General features: G+C 51.1%; 1 protein-coding gene across 2 annotated transcripts in view; it reads left to right on the top strand.

Moving 5' to 3' along the window:
• The first annotated feature begins 4,109 nt into the window (after positions 1-4,109).
• Positions 4,110-18,377, top strand: part of ABCG1 (ATP binding cassette subfamily G member 1) — an 81,959-nt gene continuing 67,691 nt past the window's right edge. For both annotated transcript variants that reach the window (XM_023192047.1, XM_023192056.2), the window contains exons 1-2: positions 4,110-4,279; positions 10,630-10,873. In XM_023192047.1, the coding sequence (XP_023047815.1) occupies positions 4,238-4,279; positions 10,630-10,873 (286 nt within the window). In that variant the 5' untranslated portion in view covers positions 4,110-4,237. The remainder of the gene's footprint in view (positions 4,280-10,629; positions 10,874-18,377) is intronic.

The following is an 18,377-nucleotide window of genomic DNA, read 5'->3' as shown; positions in this document are numbered from 1 at the left end:
CACACTGGCAGGCTGCGTGCAGGCCAGCCTCGGCCCAGGTGGAGAAGCAGAGAGATGTGCACGGGAACCAGGGATTCAGAGACCTGTTGTTGGTGTCCTGCAGAAGATGGGGCAATTTGAGTCACCAAGCCAGTCTCACCCCAGTGCCCGGCTGGTTGCAGAAACTCACCAGGGACAAGGGGTCGCCCCACCACAGGCCCACCTGGACATGTGACTCCCCTGCACACACCCTCACAAGCACCAAGTGCAGGATCCTCACGCCAGAGGCCAAATCCTCAGGGTGCCCCTTTCTCCCCATCATGTTTGGCCTCAGCAGCTGGAAGTCCACAGAAATAAATCACTCCTAAAATGGGACACCACAGGGAAGGCCAGATGGAATAGGAGTCCTCCTCCCACAGACCTAGACTTCCATTGACTCCACTCAAAGTCGACTGGGTGATGCTGTTGGCTGCAAGTCAAGGCCAACGTGGGCTGTGCTAATAGATGCAGACCCTCCAGAGGGAAGGCACACATCACCCTGGCCTGTTCCGTCCTGATCACACTGAATAGGTGTTCTTTGGTGGGCTCTGAATTTCACAAGGGACACTGAGGAACTGGCACCCATCCCGAGAAGAGGAAAGTGGGACAAAAGGGTGTCTTCTAGGAAGCCACACTGGAGAGACTGGGGGCGTCTGGTCCAGACAACAAGGGTCTAGAAAGAATGTTGGTGCCATCATTGGCTGGCCAGGGCCTACTCTGGGGAGTGACACCATGTTGCTGTGGCACACAGAGCAGTCAGGGTGACAGGGAGTCTGATCAGACACAGGTTCAGTTTGCTGGTGGTGACAACACTTAATAATGGAGTGGGTTGCCTGCTGCGGTAGTGACATGGTTTGGCTGTGTCCCCACCCAAATCTCATCTTGAATGGTAGCTCCCATAATTCCTGCATGTTGTAGGAAGGACCTGGTCAGAGATCTTTGAATCATAGGGGCTGGTCTTTTCCGTGCTATTCTCATGATAGTGAATAAGCCTCAAGAGCTCTCACGGCTTTATAAAGGGGAGTTTCCCTGCACACGCTCCGTCTCTTGTCTGCCGCCATGTGAGACATGCCTTTCACTTTCTGCCATGATCATGAGGCTTCCCCAGCCATGTGGAATTGTGAGTCTGTTAAATCTCTTTCCTTTGTAAATTGCCCAGTCTCAGGTATGTCTTTGTCAGCAGCATGAAAACAGACTAATACAGACAGGAAGCGGCTCCCCACTGGAAATTATCGGGCCCAGTAGGACTCGCCTGTCAGCAATGTCTCAGCATAAATTTCTGTTGGGGTTGGGACTAAGCTGGTCCTGTTGAGAGCTCCCCTTGATCCTCAGGGTTCTACTTAGAATGCCTTGAATGGCCTTGGCTGGGCATCCACACCCAGTCTTTCTGCATGGTCCCATTGGGGCTAACCTTCTCATTTCATCCCATGTGAACCAGGCCAGGCCTATTGGGGTTTGGCAACCCCCTGGTGCAGTGGTCGCTGCTAGCTACAGGAGCAAGTCTGTAGCTGCTGGGGGGCCATGTGGAGACAGCCTGCCAGAGGGAAGACCACCTGGGGAGGCCAGAGCCGTGGAAAGAGCAAGAGACCAGGGACTGAGGACAGAGTGGTGTAGGTCTTTGGTCCTGGCGGGCCTGAAACCAGTGCACTCTGAACCTTTCTGTACTTAGCTTAAGCCAGTTGGAGTTTCTGTCCTTTACAACCAAGAGCCTTGATAGGAACGGCACAGATCTGTGCTGCACGACTGTTGGCTTCTTCCCTGATCAGGCGCTGGAGGGGAACACAGCAAGGACTAGAGCGGGATGCTTGCTCGGTGCTAGGCACAGTGGAAAGCACTTGCCACTCCTTATTTCCCACGTGGTGGGGATTTTGACCCCACTGTACAGATGGATAAGTGAGGACCCTTTCACTTATCCTGCAATAGAAAATCCAGCAGCCAAAGCCAACAAGGGCCCGGCATAATGTCTTCCCTCTCTGACTTCATCCTCATGCTCCACACACCGTCCCCCTGGCCATTCCCAGCAGCCCAGTAAGCACTGCCTCACACTTCCAGTTCCAGACCAGCCATGATGGCCAGGCTGGATGGGAGCCATCGACCAGCTGAAGCCAAATTGCCTATTCTCGAGCTGAAGGTCGATCAATCCCACATAAATCTTGGGGCAGAGAACTGGGGGGAGGTAGAGGAGGGGGGAATGTCTAGAAGGAAATTCTGGGCACATTCCTGGAAGTGAGGAGGATGGATATTGGACAGAAATTATGTCGCTGCAGGCGCCCAGGCATCCCTCGCTTGCCGTGGTCACATGGGCATTTCCTCCCTGGTTGTGTTCCGTGCCTCCTCTCCTGCTCCAGGGCCTGTCTGTTTCTGGAGCAAGGTGGGTCCCAGGGCTGGGCACCAGTCCCCATCTCCAACCAAGAGGCACCTTCCTCTCTGCATTTTGGCATAAACGCTCCCTAGGTTTGTGGATCTGAATCCTCTTCCCAGCACACTCAGGCTTTGCTGGCCTCCCTGTGGTGTATGTTTAAGGCACCACACAGCTTCCGAGGCCTGGCACCCGGGCAGTAGCACCTGGTAAACACAGCAGTCAGATTTCTTCATCTCAGCCAAGTGTAAAATCAAGGTAACAGATCGACTTTGTTTTGTGAGATGGAGTCTTGCTCTGTCGCCCAGGCTGGAGTGCAGTGGCACCCTCTCTACTCACTGCAAGCTCCGCCTCCCGCGTGCACGCCATTCTCCTGCCTAAACGTCCTGAGCAGCTGGGACTACAGGCGCCCGCCACCACGCTCGGCTAGTTTTTTGTATTTTTAGTAGAGACGGGTTTCACCGTGTTAGCCAGGATGGTCTCGATATCCTGACTTCGTAATTCACCTGCCTCAGCCTCCCAAAGTGCTGGGATTGCAGGCTTGAGCCACTGTGCTCCGCGGATCCATTCTTGAGAAAACACCAATCAGACAAAGGCAGGGCCTCCCCTTAAACTCATAACCGCGTCTCCTTATTCTCCTCCGATTTGAGGGACAGAATTTGGTTACGGTCATCTGACCTGTGGGTGTGAAGTCCACCTACCTGCCTGGCATAAAAAGCTGTGCCTCCTTTCTAGGTGAGGAGAAAGAGAGACCTGGCTCATCTGAGGTGTGGTTGGGAGGGGGGGACCCAGGTGTGCTGGAAATGAAAAGAAATGCATTCCTGTTTTTCGTCCCAACATGCAAACAACTGAACAAAAGCATTAGGGCCTGAGACTGGGAGTAAAGAATACCTTGTCACCATGGCTACCAGGTAATGGCCCCACTTACATATAATAAGGGCTTTAGAGATGCTGGACCATCTGATATTCCAGCCTGGGGCCACATGGGAGGGTGCCCTGGTGTCATTCCTTATACAGTTCCATGAACACGGCTATGGCCAGGTTCTGAACCCAGCTCTGGAAACACCTCTGTCTGCAGAAAATGAGCCTTCTTTTTCTTTGGGGGTGAGCAGTGGGCAGAGGCCTGGCCATCTTCACTCAGCATCCCTTTGTAACCCAGCACTTAGCACCGTGGCTGACGCAGGGCAATGTCACATGTGTTAGTGCACACCCTGCCTCACTGCCAGGGGTCACCCCATACCAGTGCTGTTGGGGGTGTTGGAGTGGTCATCTTTTCTTTAGTCCTCAAGCTTCTAACTGGCAGAGAGCTGCCCAACACCGCGGGGGTGAGGGTAGGGGAAGAAGCAGCAGGAAGAAAGAAGCCCACTTGCCCTCACCCTCCCGCTCTGGACGCTCCCTCTCTGGCCCCATCACGCAGCCGCTTGAGGCTTGGAGGCAGTGGATTTCCTAGCCTGGGAATCCCAGGGTCTGTCGGGTGTCCCGGCAGCCTCACTCGAGCAGTGCAGGCCCAGCCCCCGCGAGTTCGGGACCCGGGGTTTCCGGGGTGGCAGGGGGGTCCCATGGCGCCTGCGAGGCCTCTGCTCGGGCGGCTCCCGGAACCTGCGCTTCAGGGGGCCTGGTCCGCCGCACCCCGCAGGAGCAAAACAAGAGCACGCGCACCTGCCGGCCTGCCCGCCCCCTCGGTGCCAGCCAATCGCGCGCGCGGGGCGGGGCCGGGCGCGCTGGAGCCAGAGCCGGAGCCGGATCCCAGCCGGAGCCCGAGCGCAGCCCGCACCCCGCGCAGCGGCCGAGCAGGGAGCCAGCGCAACCTCGGCCCCGCAGCTCAAGCCTCGTCCCCGCCGCCGCCGCCGCCCCCGGGGCATGGCCTGTCTGATGGCCGCTTTCTCGGTCGGCACCGCCATGGTGAGTGAGCGCATCCTTCGCCCGCCGGGATCGGTTTTGTTTTCAAGGAGAGCAGGAAACACACAAAGACTCGCACACTCGACCTGACACCCCTCCCTGGAGCGCGTCCTCTGGGCGCTGACCCAGGGCATCCTACAGAGGCGCCCGGCTCCAATCGCTATCCCCGCCCCTCCGCCTGGGCCACCTGGAGCCTCGGGATGCCCCTTGTACCGGCCGAGAGCACTGACAAGGCGGAGGGGCCGGGAGTGGGGCGGGGGCAGCGAGCAGCCCTACAAGTGGACCGATGGCCTTGACCTGATGGCCTCCGGGCGGGGGGCGGGGGTCGCTTGGGACCCGGAGTGCACTAGGGACTGGGGAAGGGCCGCAGCTTGGGCCGGAGGGAAGAGGGGCTTGAAGAGGGGGAGCCCCGAGCGCGTGGCTGTGGGCTTGGGGACCGGGGACTTCTCGCGCCATCCCCAGGAACGCTAGGAAAGGTCTGGGGGAACCAAAGAGGGAGCTGCCCCCAGATAGCTGGAGCCTGCGACTGCACTCCCGGGGACAGCCTCTCCCGGACCCACTCGGGGAGGGGGCGGCTAAGGCCCGGGGAGACCCGCGAGGGGCAAGCCCGGATTCTTGCGGGCCGCCTTTCTGCACGCGCCGGAGAGAGAGACGCGGTGGTGACAGGGACGCGCATCTCACTTCCCCCCAGCTCCGGAGAGGGATGGGGGTGTCGGCGAGTTCACTGCTGGACAGTTACTGTAAGTGCTGTTCCCGGGGTGGTCAGGAATATCCCTTTCCGGTTTTCTGGCATGAGGAACAAACAACGAGCCAATCATCAGGCCCCCAGCCACCCACCTCACCTTATCCTAGGGCCCTTCATGTCTACGCCCAGCACACTTACAGCGTATAGGTAGCTAAAGTACAAATGGAAAGTCTTCCGTATTCCACGCCGTGTATCTGTGTAGTTACTACCCTGATATTACTTCCCCGAGGCTGTAAGCCCACAGTGCATGGCACGCTCCGGGACTCACCCCGCCCCTCCCCTGTATTTCATTTTTAGCATCCTGTATTTGAAGTCAGCAGGGCTGAGCAGGATTTGACCGACAGTTACCTCTTGCCTTCAGCTCAAGAGGAAAAAAAAAGTAGCCAGGTTTCTGCGCATGCTCCGCTGTGACAACTGCATCCTATGATTCCAAACAGGTTACTGTAGAACATACGGAGCCTCGCCAGCTCATTATATAATGATTTTGTGTAAACGATAGAATGGGGCCGCAGACACGGCCAGGCGGTGGGTGGAGGAGGGGAGAGCCCGGGCGGGAGACCCGCAGTCTGACTCCCCTCTCTGGGCTGCCCTGTCTTCCCTGCGTGGCTTCTACGTAGAAGAGGCAGTGAACAAAACGGAAAAGCCGTTTCCCTCCCGGTGACACTTGCTTTTTCTCTGGTTGAATCTTTGGGCAACACTTGGAAATTCTGCCTTTTGCACTTATTCATCTATTATGATTCCTAAATGGGGTTGACCATGGAAAATGAAGGAGATTATTGATGTTAGTTGCAGGTAGAGAAAGTGATCGATCTTATATTAGATGCTAGGTAACTCCTGAATTCCTTTTGGGGCTGCAAAGATGACTTGGTGTGGGTTTTCCTATAATGGACATGTAGAAAAATAATGAATCCGATGTTTTAAGGTACAGATTTTTAATACCAAGATTTTTTAAAAAATGTTATATTATATTTGATACAGCCTCCAGAGCTCAACTCTTTTGTTATCACGTGGAGACAGTCACCGTTGGACTCATTGTTTTGGAGAACATTATTTTGTTTTGAAAATTATTTTCCTCCCTGAAAACTTGGTACTTTAAAAAAAGTTTAAACATTTCTATTCATGCACAGCTGTCCCACCCTAAAAGCACTAGCCTGATGGTAGAAGCTAAGCAGAGTTAGGCCCCAGCTAGTCCTTGAATGAAAGATCACCTGGGAATTCTGGGGGCTGTAGGGTTAAAAGAAAAATAAATTAAAAAGAAAATAAATTCTGGCCAAGTCATGAACAAAGAGCCCTTCAGAGATACCTGGGATCTTACACTTTGCTTTTCCTTCACCTCCCTGCTCTGGGGTCCATCCTGGTGTGGATCCTCTGAGCTGTGAGTGAAAGGGAGGTGCCTAGGGGTGAGCCAGGCACTCGGGGGAACATGCTGGAGTCCCTGAGTTCAGTGGGCAGGCAAGGGGTGGCAAATGTTTCTAGTGGGAGGGTGGTATTTGGAGCTGTTCTGGGATTGCGAGTGACCCCCTCAAGCGTGATCTGGTCTCTGGTTCAGTTAAGGGTATGAAGCCTTGGGTGTTTTCTTCTGGGCAGTCGCCTTGAGGACTCTTGGTCAGCACCTTTTCCTCTTACATGCTTGGGATGCTTAGGTGGGTACCAAGGCTGGCAGCAGTGAACCAAAGAGAGAAGACAGACAGCTGCATGCTAACTGTCCTGCTGACCGGCTCCTCTTCCTGTTTCCCGACTTCCTCCTAATGCTGGGAGAAAAAGTTTCTGTCTCTGTGTTCCTGGTGGAAATGGAGTGAATGCGGCTCACCATGGCCTGTGGGTGGCTTACTGACTGCTAAAGACGCTCCCCAGCTAAATAGGCATCTCTATCTGCCCCGGGTTCAAACTGTAATCACGGGCCACTCTGCTCAGTGCCCAGGAAAATTTCCCATGAACAGCAGCCAGGAACAATCCTAACAGGGTCTCTTTGGCATTCCACATCTATGAATGAACTTACTATGACTTACAATGTATTGTGCGGCACAAATCATATGTGGCCCGGTGCGGGGGTGGGGGAAGGTCAAAGACGATGCTTCAGTAGGATAGGGAAACAGAAGAGTGAAAGGAAAAAATGAAGAGAGAAGATGCATTTGTTTTAATTTTAATGAGCTCGGGAGGCTGAGGAGAAATGCGCTGTAACCTACATTGCCGGCAGCTCTCATCGGAGGATGTTTCCAGAGAGCTGGTCTATTTCAGACTGACAGGCCACTGCCTCGCATCACACAGTTTTCAAGATTTTATTAATTGGGTGAGGCTGTTAGATGCCATGGGGGGAAGGTGGTCCACTGTATGCATTGCTTTGCTGTTGGTTTATTTGGGGGTGGGGCTGCATGATTTCCCCAGTGTGGGTTTTCCTATAACGGACAAGGGCTGAAAGATGCCAAAACACCTACAACTCACCCGTGGATGGCTAAGCAACAGTCAAGGGCCATTACAGAGGCTTGTGGTCTCAGACTTGGACGCCTCCCAGAGTAGGGCCCCAGCCTGGCCACGCCCTAATCACAGGGTCTTAAGCAAGTCAGACAGTGTCTCTGCACTTCCAATACTTCCTCCGAACTAGAGATGGTCATCCCAGCTCCCAGGGCCCCTGTCCCTGTTAGAGTTGTGGAGGTAATAAGAGGCATAAACTATATAAGCTAGAGTTTAATAGGCACATGGTAATTGCTGGATCAATAAACACTATTGTTTATAATCACTTACCTAGCATGCACGAGTCATTATTATTTAATACTTTACATTGCAAGTACTTGATTCTGGCTTCTCTCTTTCTTATTCCAAAATCAGTTTAGTCACCCAGTTTTATCCTCCTGGCCTGTCCCCTTGCCTTCAGCCCCACCGCCATCAGCGGATCCAGGCCACCGTCACCCCACCTGGCTCACAGCAGGAGACTCTTCCGCAGTTCTGGTCCTGTTATTCCCTCAGGGCTCCCCAAAGATCTCTAGATAAAATGCAAAACCCTCAACCAAGTTGGCAAGCCCTTCCCCATGGGCACCTTGTTTACCCCTCTAATCTCATCTTATTCTAAAGCCCCCTGCTCTCCTGCCCCCACCCTACCAGCCCAAATCTACGTTCCAGCCCCTGCATTTCTTACAGGTCTCTGGACGCTTCACTGTCTTGTGCTGGTGGGACTTTGTCTACGCTATTCCCTAGCAGAGGCCACCAGGAGCCAGCACCCCTCCATCCCACCTTGCTAAATTCAGCTAAGATTCTATTTCTGCAGAAAGACTTTGTCCTGCGTCTCCCCATCTCAGGGTCTGCGTTGCGTTAGATATCCCTTTTGAGTTACCCATATTATGTTCTCTGTCTGGCTCTTGCCTTGACCTGTTGTAATTAGTTGGTCTTCCTCAAAATGAAAGAAGCAGATCATAGGCACACATGGGGAAAATGCACTGACCAAGAGTCCTCAAGGCGACTGCCCAGAGGAAAATAACCAAGGCATCCAGAAGCACAGCTGAGCTTCTCAACAATGCGGAGGCACTTATGCTTTCCGCCTGGCTCTTGCCTTGACCCTATTGTAATTACTTGCCTGTTTTCTTGCCTGGGCCAGATCTTGAACTTGAGCTTGCCAGGTCAGGGGCCATGTCTGTCTGTCTGATTGCTGACCCTAGGGCTTTATCTGGTGCTCAGTGTGTCCAGTGAATGAGGGAGTGAGAGAGTGAGTGGGTGAGCAGGCAGCGAGTCTAGCAGAGAAAGTCAGGCCCTCATGATAATGTAGATGGCTGGTGTGGCGGCCATTCACCCTGTATCAGTGTGGGCTTCAGCCACAAGAAAGAAGCACCTGTCCCTGGGCTTCTGCAGGGGCTCCATACCTGCAGTGGGTGCCTGGGGAGAGGGAGCAGGTGGTGTGTGGCGCTGGCCTCCTGGTTGGAGGTGGAGGGGGCCCACCATGGGAGAGGAGTTGCTTGAGCCCCCTAGGCCTTACCCTCAACTGCACACACAGCCATCGGGGGTCGCGGGGCAGAGCCCACGTCTGCCAGCAGGACTGGGCAGAACCCAGCACGTTCTGTCTTTACTTGTGTGGCAAGGTGGGGATGGAAATGGACACGGGGAACCAGGCCTAGAGCCCTTTGTCTTTCTCCACAGCTTTGTCGACATGCCCCCTCCAAGGCCCAGATCTGGGGCTTTCGGGGCCCTTTTGGAATCAAAGTGAGCTCTAAACACCTGGGGCAGCAGCATAGGAGCCCAGAAGGCAGGCTGAGGGGCATGGTGCAGCAGCTCCTCCAAGAGACCCTGCCACAGGGGCATCAGGACCAGCTGGGAGGAGGCTTCGGGGTCGCTCCCTCGGGGTCTGCATCTTATCATCACACCAGACCCCTGAGGAGTGCGGATCCCTTGTCAGACACACATACACCCTCCCAGCTCTGCTTGGGGATGCGGGAACCCACTTACGCCGGCATCCAAGACATCCCACACGCCCAGGACCAGCAGACCAAGCTCAGCTTTGTCAGAGTTTCACTCAGCACCTTTAGTTTTAGCCACACAGTATTACAGCCCAGGAGCTAAGTTTTGATTTTGTGAAGGACTTCAGAGGTAGAAGATGCCCGGGAGGGGTGTGTGTGTGTGCTTTGGCACTGTGAGATGTTCTCTCTCGATTTGGAAGACAGCAAGAAAAAGCACAGCAATTTGCTCCCCCAGGGTTCCTCTGTGTTTTGAAGGTACCTGAAGCTTATTGATTTGTTCACGGTTGCCAGGCCATTAAAAAAGGATATTCCTTTCTTTGCATGGATACTTCTGGGTTCTTGGCAATCGGTGATACTTCCTTTGACTCCCAGAGGAAGCTTTAAAAGCCAATGGTAGCTACAAATGATTAGGTACTCTCATGATGCAATGAAATGAATACCTATATATTTTTTTATGACTCAAATTCTGGGATAACTTCTGCTACTCACTTGATTGTGGGACCTGGAACACGGTCCTTACATTGTCTACATCTCCGTTTCCTTGTTTGTCTAACAGATTAAAAAATACTAACCATTCCGACTTTTCAGCGCTATTATGAAGAGGTAGCAAGAGAGTAGAGTTGTAAGTGACTTGGACATTTTAAATGCAAAATACAAAGGCCAGTCCCCACAAAACTCAGCAGCTCAGGTGATGTCATTTCTCCTGAGACATTTTTATGAGATTACACGAGAGAGGCACAAAACAGCTCAGTGTAAGTAAAACTTTCTCGGTTATTTATGTCTTAGGCGCCTGGTGTGTCTTTATGGAGGTTTTTAAAATGAGGGGACTGTAAACAGATCATTGCTTATGGTGGCCAGTGTTTTCTTCTTTGAGGCAATGGATGATTCATTGAGTATAGTTTTATGATTAGATTTTATGATTCCAAAGTAAGACTTGTAGATCAGCGTAACACTTTACCTTAAGCATTTTTTAATAGAAGAAAATATGACAGAGATGACAAATTCCTGTAGGTAGGCACGTTTCTCCTGGGGCCAAAGGCGCTCCTGCAGTGGAAAAAGTGTTGCTATTAATAATCAATGACCCTGAGCCTCATGGTGAATCTCTTCATGTTCTTTCTCTTGATGCAGCTTATAACAGGTCTTGTTGCTTCCTCTGGTTTTTCTAGAATGCCAGCAGTTACTCTGCAGAGATGACGGAGCCCAAGTCGGTGTGTGTCTCGGTGGATGAGGTGGTGTTCAGCAGCATGGAGACCGCTGAGACGGACCTGCTGAATGGGCATCTGAAAAAAGTAGATAACAACCTCACGGAAGCCCAGCGCTTCTCCTCCTTGCCTCGGAGGGCAGCTGTGAACATTGAATTCAGGGACCTTTCCTACTCGGTTCCTGAAGGACCTTGGTGGAGGAAGAAAGGTAGGGAGGGCGGCTGTTTTGTGTATCAAGCTGGGAGGAGCCTCTGAAGGAGGCAACAGGTTGTTTGAGCAAAGCTGGGGTCTGGAAGTCGGGAAGCTGAGCTTCTCTTCCCGACGCTGTCACTGTGGTGGTCAATTTATTCTATTGCGTTCTGCCTGAATTTTCCTCACCTATAAAATGAACAGGTTGGATTTGGTGATCTCAAAGTTCGTGGTTGCTCTGAAATTCTGCGATGTCGTTATGGAGAATTTCACAAAGATTGATGGGTGTCAAAGTGTGCTTGTTTCTGGCACATGCTCAGAGAGTCCTCTTTTGTGGATGCTGTTCATGTCCATCTTTCAAGATGAAACGGTTTTTCAACCGCCCAGAGCAAAATGGGAGACAGGTGCCCCCTCCCAAGCGTGAAATGTTAAAAAGTGGCCAGCGACCTAGACTGACCTCTCCAGAGAGCCATCTTGAAAGGATTCTTTTGTGGGTGGTCGTGGTGGGCTAGAAAGAAAACTAAACTGTTGAAATGAGCAGTATAATTAAAAATAGAAAAAACAGAGAGGATAGAGCTCAGCTCCGGAGGTGTCTGGAACGCCACACAATGCAGGAGTTTGCCACCAGCTTGTTGCATGTTACAGGGAATGGATGAGTGGTAGTTTGAGTTTTCTCAGCAATCTTTCCTGGCTCTAGAGTTTCAGAGTCTGTGGAGTTAATGCCACCCTGGGTTGGTGTGTTTTTTTCCAGCCTGATCTGTTTCTTCTTGTGGAATTTATCCTTTATCTCCTTCTGCTCCATGCACCCATTGTCTGCTCCTAAGTGGATCAGACAGGGGGGTTGGGGGAGCTGACAGGCAGAGGAGGTGTCAGACTTAATCAAGAAGCCGTGGTCCCTAGTTTCTACCGAATCATGGAAAGCAACTTGAAAATCTGGGAGGACTTTGGAATAATACAAATGACTCAGGTACCCCTGGAATATTCTAATATTTTAGGACTTTGAACTTAAAACTGGATTCAGCCTTTCTTTCATTTTGAAGAAGACCAACCAAGACTCACAGTTTAAATTTTTAGTTGTCTTTCTTCTTTTCCTTATTATCTTCTTTTTGTTTTTCTACCCTCTTGAAGCTAAGTCTTTGAGACCCTTGGCACTGGCAGTCCTGTCTTCATTGCAGTCACAATTTTAGAGCTTTGACAGACTGGTCCCTGGGACCTGCAAGCCCAATTGGTGGCTGGGTAACTGTATGTCTATGTTTGCACAACCAGAAACAGATTCAGTACCTTCTCAACAGACAACGGTATAGCATTATGATGCGATACTTGCATTTTCAGAGCATGCCAGCCTGTTCTGTTAAGAAAGCAGCTCTGTGGCAGGCTCAGATGTGGGCCCACTCCTTTGATCCTGTTGAAATTTCAACATAGGGTTCTAGCCTTCTCCTTCTCAACTTAAAGAAAGATTTTATAGAAAAATGTATCAGGAAACCAGGACACCATGTCATGTTTTGGCCTCATTTGTCCATATAGACAAATTGTGGCAAAGCAGTGAGCAGCATAGAGTGATTCCTGTCCGACTGTTATGTGTAGCCTTGGAAGTGTTGTCCTGATGGTAGAAAATGCTGGAAACGGTGTCTTGTAAAGTGAAGATGGGCTGTAATGCAGAAATGTAGACATCTGAAACCTGATGGCATCTGGGATTGAAATGTCTTGGCATAAGCCTGGCACACAGCTGTAGCCAGTATTTGCAAGTGAAGAGTATCGCTCCCCTACCCCGTGTGTTTGTCCGTTTTCACACTGCTATAGAGAACTACCTGAGACTGGGTCATTTTTAAAGAAAGGAGGTTTAATTGACCCACAGTTCTGCATGGCTGGGGAGGGCTCAGGAAACTTACAATCATGGTAGAAGGTGAAGGGGAAGCAAGGCATGTCTTACATGGTGGCATGAGAGAGAGAGAGAGAGCGCGCGAGAGAGAGAGAGAGCAAAAGAACCCACATGCATTTAGATCATTAGATCCTATGAGAACTCCCTCACTATCATGAGAACAGCATGGGGGAAACCGCCCCCATGATCCAATCACCTCTCACCCAGTCCCTCCCTTGACACGTGGGGATTACAATTCAAGATGAGATTTGGGTGGGGACACAGAGCCAAACCACATCACCCAGTATGTGACTCGTCACCCCTGTATTCTCGAAGTGTTTAAACTGATCACATGAATCATCACAGTTAGCCAGTTGGTAATGGCTCTTAGTGAGGGAGGAGCCCCAACTGTCCATTCTTAGAAGCGCAGCCTGGGTGGGGTGGCCACCAGATAGAGACTTGCCCTACAGTAACCTTGTGGGCTCAGGCAGGGGAAGAACCCAAAATGGGCTCCCGAGGGACCTCCCCATGAGTCAGAAATGGGTGGAGCCAGAGGGGTTGACAGACAGGATGTGTCTGGTGTGTTCCGGCTGCTGGTTTCTTTCGGGGGGGTCCAAGGGTAGTTTTGCTGTCTGGCTTCCTGCCCACTGCCCTCCCCAGCCACAGCAGCACCTGTGTCTGTCTTCCCTCTCCCTGCTCCTCCTCCCCTGCGTGCCCCATCCTTTCCTTTGTTCCTGGTGCCTGCAATTCAGAGTCTAGATGGCTTATCACTCCAGCACACAGAATAGAAAGGAAACTGAGGCAAAGGTGGTTAAGGGACTTGCCCTGCTCCTGGGCTTGAGAGGGGCAGGCCTGGGATGAGGGCAGCAATTTCCAGCTCTGTGCACTCCGACACGGTGGCCACGCCTTGCCTAGCACAGGGCCTTATGGGGTGCCAGGGTCCATGCAGCCAGAAAGGAAGCAGAGCTCTTCCTGGAGGCTCTGGTGCCCATAGGGTTTCCTGCTGTTGGTGGTTTGATTGTCATTGCTTAAGAGTTTTTCCTGCCAAAGGGTGCTAGCTGCAGAAGCCCTCTCTGTGCCCACTGTTCTCCCAACACCAGCCTGCTCCTGGGTGCTGCATCCAGTTGGCTCCAACTTGGGTACCATATTTCCGCAACTAAAAGCCAGGACAATCAATAACAGTGCGCATTAAACGTGGATCTTGTGTGGGGCTGCAGGAGGAGCCGCATCCCACTGGACCTCACCCACACGGGTCGCCACCCTCCTGGTCGGCCTCTGTGCCTGTTGGTCCTCCAAGTTGGCTTCTTTTGCTCCTCCCATCGATGGGTTCCTCCCTCTCCTGTTTTTGTCCCTCTGATTGCTGGTGGTGGTCTCAGTCCCAGCCATGCTTAGGTTAGGCCGAGAAGTCAGAGCCCAGCCTTGCTCTGCATTTCTTTCTTCTCACAGTGGCGGAGTTTGTATTTGGCATCATCTCTATGCGACCCCAAGTGTGACGCTGGGTCAGGGGCTACTTCTCTGACTGCTCTCAGTGTATTCATTTTGCTCTCTGTATCAAGTCCATTGTTTTCACCTTTTAAAAATTCAGTTTGATGCATTGAGCGAATTGTAACGATCACGCTGAGGCTGGATGTCCTGGCATTGCTGGGGAGATGTCTCCGAAGATAAGAAGTGAAGGAGTTTTGAAAGCACCTGGTTCCGACCGGGTGCGGTGGCTCACGCCTGTAATCCCAGCACTTTGGGAGGCCTAGGCGGGTGGACCACAAGGTCAGGAGTTCGAGACCAGACTGGCCACATGGTGAAACCCTGTCTCTAGTAAAAATACAAAAAAATTAGCCAGGCGTGGTGGCAGGCACCTGTAATCCCAGCTACTCAGGTGGCTGAGGCAAGGGAATTGCTTGAACCCAGGAGGTGGAGATTGCAGTGAGCCAGGATCATGCCATTGCACTCCAGCCTGGGGGACAGAGTAAGACTCCGTTTAAAAAAAAAAAAAAAAAAGAAAGAAAGTGTCTGGTCCCAAGCTTCACAGTAGGGCAAAGGAAACAGGAGCTCAGGCACAGAGCTGATTCGCTCAAAGGCAGAGCCAGGCTGGGACCCAGCTGTTCTGAATCACAGTCCAATTTCCTTCCCATTACAAAGACACTGGACCACTCCAGTTGTTTCCAGGAAAGATTTTTTCTCATGTGATTTCACCCAAAACATGGTGCTGCGATACAAACTCAACATAGAATGCCATAGCAAAGTTGGGCATTGTGACCAGAATAACTTTATGAAGTCCTACATAATTATTTTAAAGAAGAAGAGCTTTACAATTCTTACAAGAAAGGCCATGCGGGAAACAGTAGCGGTATTTTTAAGAAGGAGATGCCAGGCACTGATTCTTTAAAATTTTTGAGCTTGATGATTACTAAGCATTGAATATGGCATTTTAACAAAACATCTTGTATTTTCAATTGTAGTTACATTTTCACCGTATGATTAATGATGTCTTTGGAGGAAAAACTAGATCATATAATAGATTCCTAGCAAAGAACATAATTGTGAGAGGAACTATTCCCAGGAGAGAGGAGTACACCCCAAGGATAATTTCCCCGGCTTCGGATACAGTAATTACTCTCCCTCAAGGAATTCACTCACGTAGCTTGTGCCAATGGGACAAATGGCTCGGAACAATACCATCTTTGGTGTTGTCACACAAACTGTGTTGGGGACAGATCAGAGTGATCTGGTTTAGTTGTTCCTCCTCACCCTTAGCGGCCTTTGCTTCCTACAGAGTAGACACTATGCTGAGAATATTTAGGAATGTAGTTAAGAGTAAATTCACAGAATAAAATTCTTCTTAGGTAAAGATGATGGGGATGAGCAGATCTTACTGTAAGCTGTTTTCAGAGCCCATTCACACAAGGATCTCATTTTATTAGGGTGTGACTGGCCACAATGAACAAATGGAATGCTTGGGTACTCGTACAGTGCCCATCTCCCAGGAGATCCCAGCGGTTTCCAGGCATAGCTGACTGAATGAGAGCCGTTCTTCAATCCACTTGGCTCACGGGGCCAATTCAGGAAGGATCTGCGTATTTTCCCTGTGGAAAACTGTGACATGAGGCTCAGAGATGTGACCAACCTCATAGGACTGGGGAGGAAAGAACTCAGAACCAGGTCTGTGTGATTTCAGACCAAAAAGGAGCATGGCAAGTGCTTAGCCCTGACGTGGGCACAAGACTGGACTACCAACGCACAGCTGTGCCCAGCCCCATGTTATGAAATGGTTTGGGGTTGTCTTGGCTGTAAACTGATGTATTTTCCTTTTAATTGGCCTGCTTGGATGTCAGTGGCCGTTGGCCCTTTATACGGATTTCCTGTCCCTCTGGAAAGGCTCCAGCTTCCCTCTCCTCACCAGGAAGGGGAGGTTGATGTGCATGGCGTGCTTTCTCTCCAACAGGTGAAGCGATTCTCAGAAATCAAATTCACCTCCCAAGATTACCTGGAGGCGAAGTTCAGGTTGAGAACAAACGTAGTCATATCTGGGGCTTTAGAGCGTTTTCTTTCCTATCTGCAGTCAGGCCGTGGCCTCCACACGGTGATGCTCTGATGGAACGCCATGTCACCTCATGCTTTGAAACTCAACCCTCTAGCCTCATCCTTGCCAAAAACCAGAAGGGGTTAAATACTCCAGGCAGCGCCAAGTCAGATTATCTGTATTGGTTTGCTCCTAAGCTATAAAAATGCATTTGGACACCTTTCTCAAATTCAGGGTTGCTTTCTCATAATTTCCATAGCCATTTCACAAGGCCTGTAATGACGGACCATCTAAAGTGCATGGAAGGCACCATTAATAAGTCCTTTCAGGAATTCCATTAAGGGAAGACTGGATTCCGACCAAGTGCTGGTGACTTGATCCAACCTGCTAGAACAGGGAGGGGAGGCAGCCCAGTTAAAGGCAGAGTGTGGAGATCCTGTTGCTAGAGGATTTCAGAGGGGCAGGTGCTCAGGCTGAAGGGGGACTCATAGTTCCCTACCATGAGTGAGTTACTTTTGTCCTTCTTCGAGGCTGTTATGCTAAGGTGGGCTTTCTTGTGGGTCCACGGGACATTTCTTTTAGTCCTTCACCTTTATTGGAGGCTACAGCTGATTCCTGGTGCGGTGTGGTGGCCCCAGGCCACTTGCAGGGATGGCTTGCTTGAGGCTGGGGCATGGACAAAGAGGAGCCCAATGCCTGCGTCTGCCTTGGGGAATTCAGAGGACTGGAAAACCCTTTTCCCCGCAGGGACCAGTTCCTAGGTTCTTAGTGGCCCCCAGGAGTGGGTAGGCGGGCTACCACTCAGGCCTGAGGGGTAGCATTCCTTTGGTGATGAGGTCTTCTGGCACAGTTCTGACCCCTCTGCCTTACAGGGTCCCAAAGAGGCTTTGAAAAAATGTTGAGAATGGACCAACTCTCACAGCAGATTCATATGAGATGAATGTTTAACCACTGTGTGCAAGACCAAAGGGGTTTGCTACTTTCTTGGACAGGCTTCACATCCAAGGGGCCTAGGTGCTCCCCTCCAGCCTGCACATTCTCTCCCTATGAGCATGTTGCATGGGAAACCAAACCCTCACCAGCTGGGACCCGGGATCTGGGTGTATGACTCCTTAGTGTGGCATTGTTAGCTGTGGCAGCCTCCCTGGACAGCTCAGATGGCTCTGCCAACATTGGCCTTGGGGTCTCCCTTTTTCTTTGCCACCCTTGGATTGGCAGGTTCTTTATTTGGGCATGTTAATACTTTGTCATTTTCCCGGAGAGTGCTCGTATTCTTGAACCATCTGGCCCCTTCAGTGTGACTCTGTAGGACTGTGCTCTGCTCCATGGGGGTTGGTGTCACTATTTAACTGTTGAAGGATGTTCTTACCACAATCATTTTCACCTGCATGGTGGGTGCCCCCCTGCCTTCCTCTACCACTTTGAATAGGCTTGTATCTTGAAAAGTTCACATTCTCAAATGGAGGCCCTCCCTATAAACCAGAACCTAATCCACCAGTCCAAGAAATAACCAAAGGTGACATTTTGCTGAACACGACACCGTTTCTTTTGTTTATAAATTGGCAGGAAAAAAATGTTTAGAACCATACACCTGCTCTTTCTGAGTTCAGTTCTAGAATCAACAGATTAGCGATGAACAAAGAAAACCATGTAGGTCAGATTAAATATATCTTGAAGGACTAAACTGTAAAACTAGGGATTTGTCATGGAGGTGCATTCTCCATCAAACTCATGTTGATGAAGTTCTGACACCTGCGTGGGAAAGCTTACTCTCAAATAAAATGTACCCAGTGCCGACTGTTTTTGCTCACATTGTGAGAAAAAGGCAACAAGATGGGTTTTCAGTCATGAGTGGTGGCGAGTGGGCCTGCAGGGATCCAGTCTGACCTGCAGCCAAGAGTTTTACTTCCCACTTTGTCAGCTGTGTGCTGTTTTGTCACCTCCGTGCTCTGTGGGGTAAATGGCACTTGGTGTCGAAAGTAAGACACACCAGGGTGACTTCAGGGCTGTGATTACATCCAGCTGAGACCTATATTTAGAGTCCAAATCTTGGAGCCAAAAGGAGTTGTGCTGCCGTAGCCTGCCCTCCTGCCCCGTGGAGGGAGCCTTCTTGCACCATTCCTGACAAGGGACAGCCAGCTTCTGTCT

The sequence above is a fragment of the Piliocolobus tephrosceles genome, chromosome 19 (genome assembly GCF_002776525.5).
Source record: "Piliocolobus tephrosceles isolate RC106 chromosome 19, ASM277652v3, whole genome shotgun sequence".
Taxonomy (NCBI): Eukaryota; Metazoa; Chordata; class Mammalia; order Primates; family Cercopithecidae; genus Piliocolobus; species Piliocolobus tephrosceles.
This window is presented reverse-complemented; position numbering and strand designations above follow the sequence as displayed.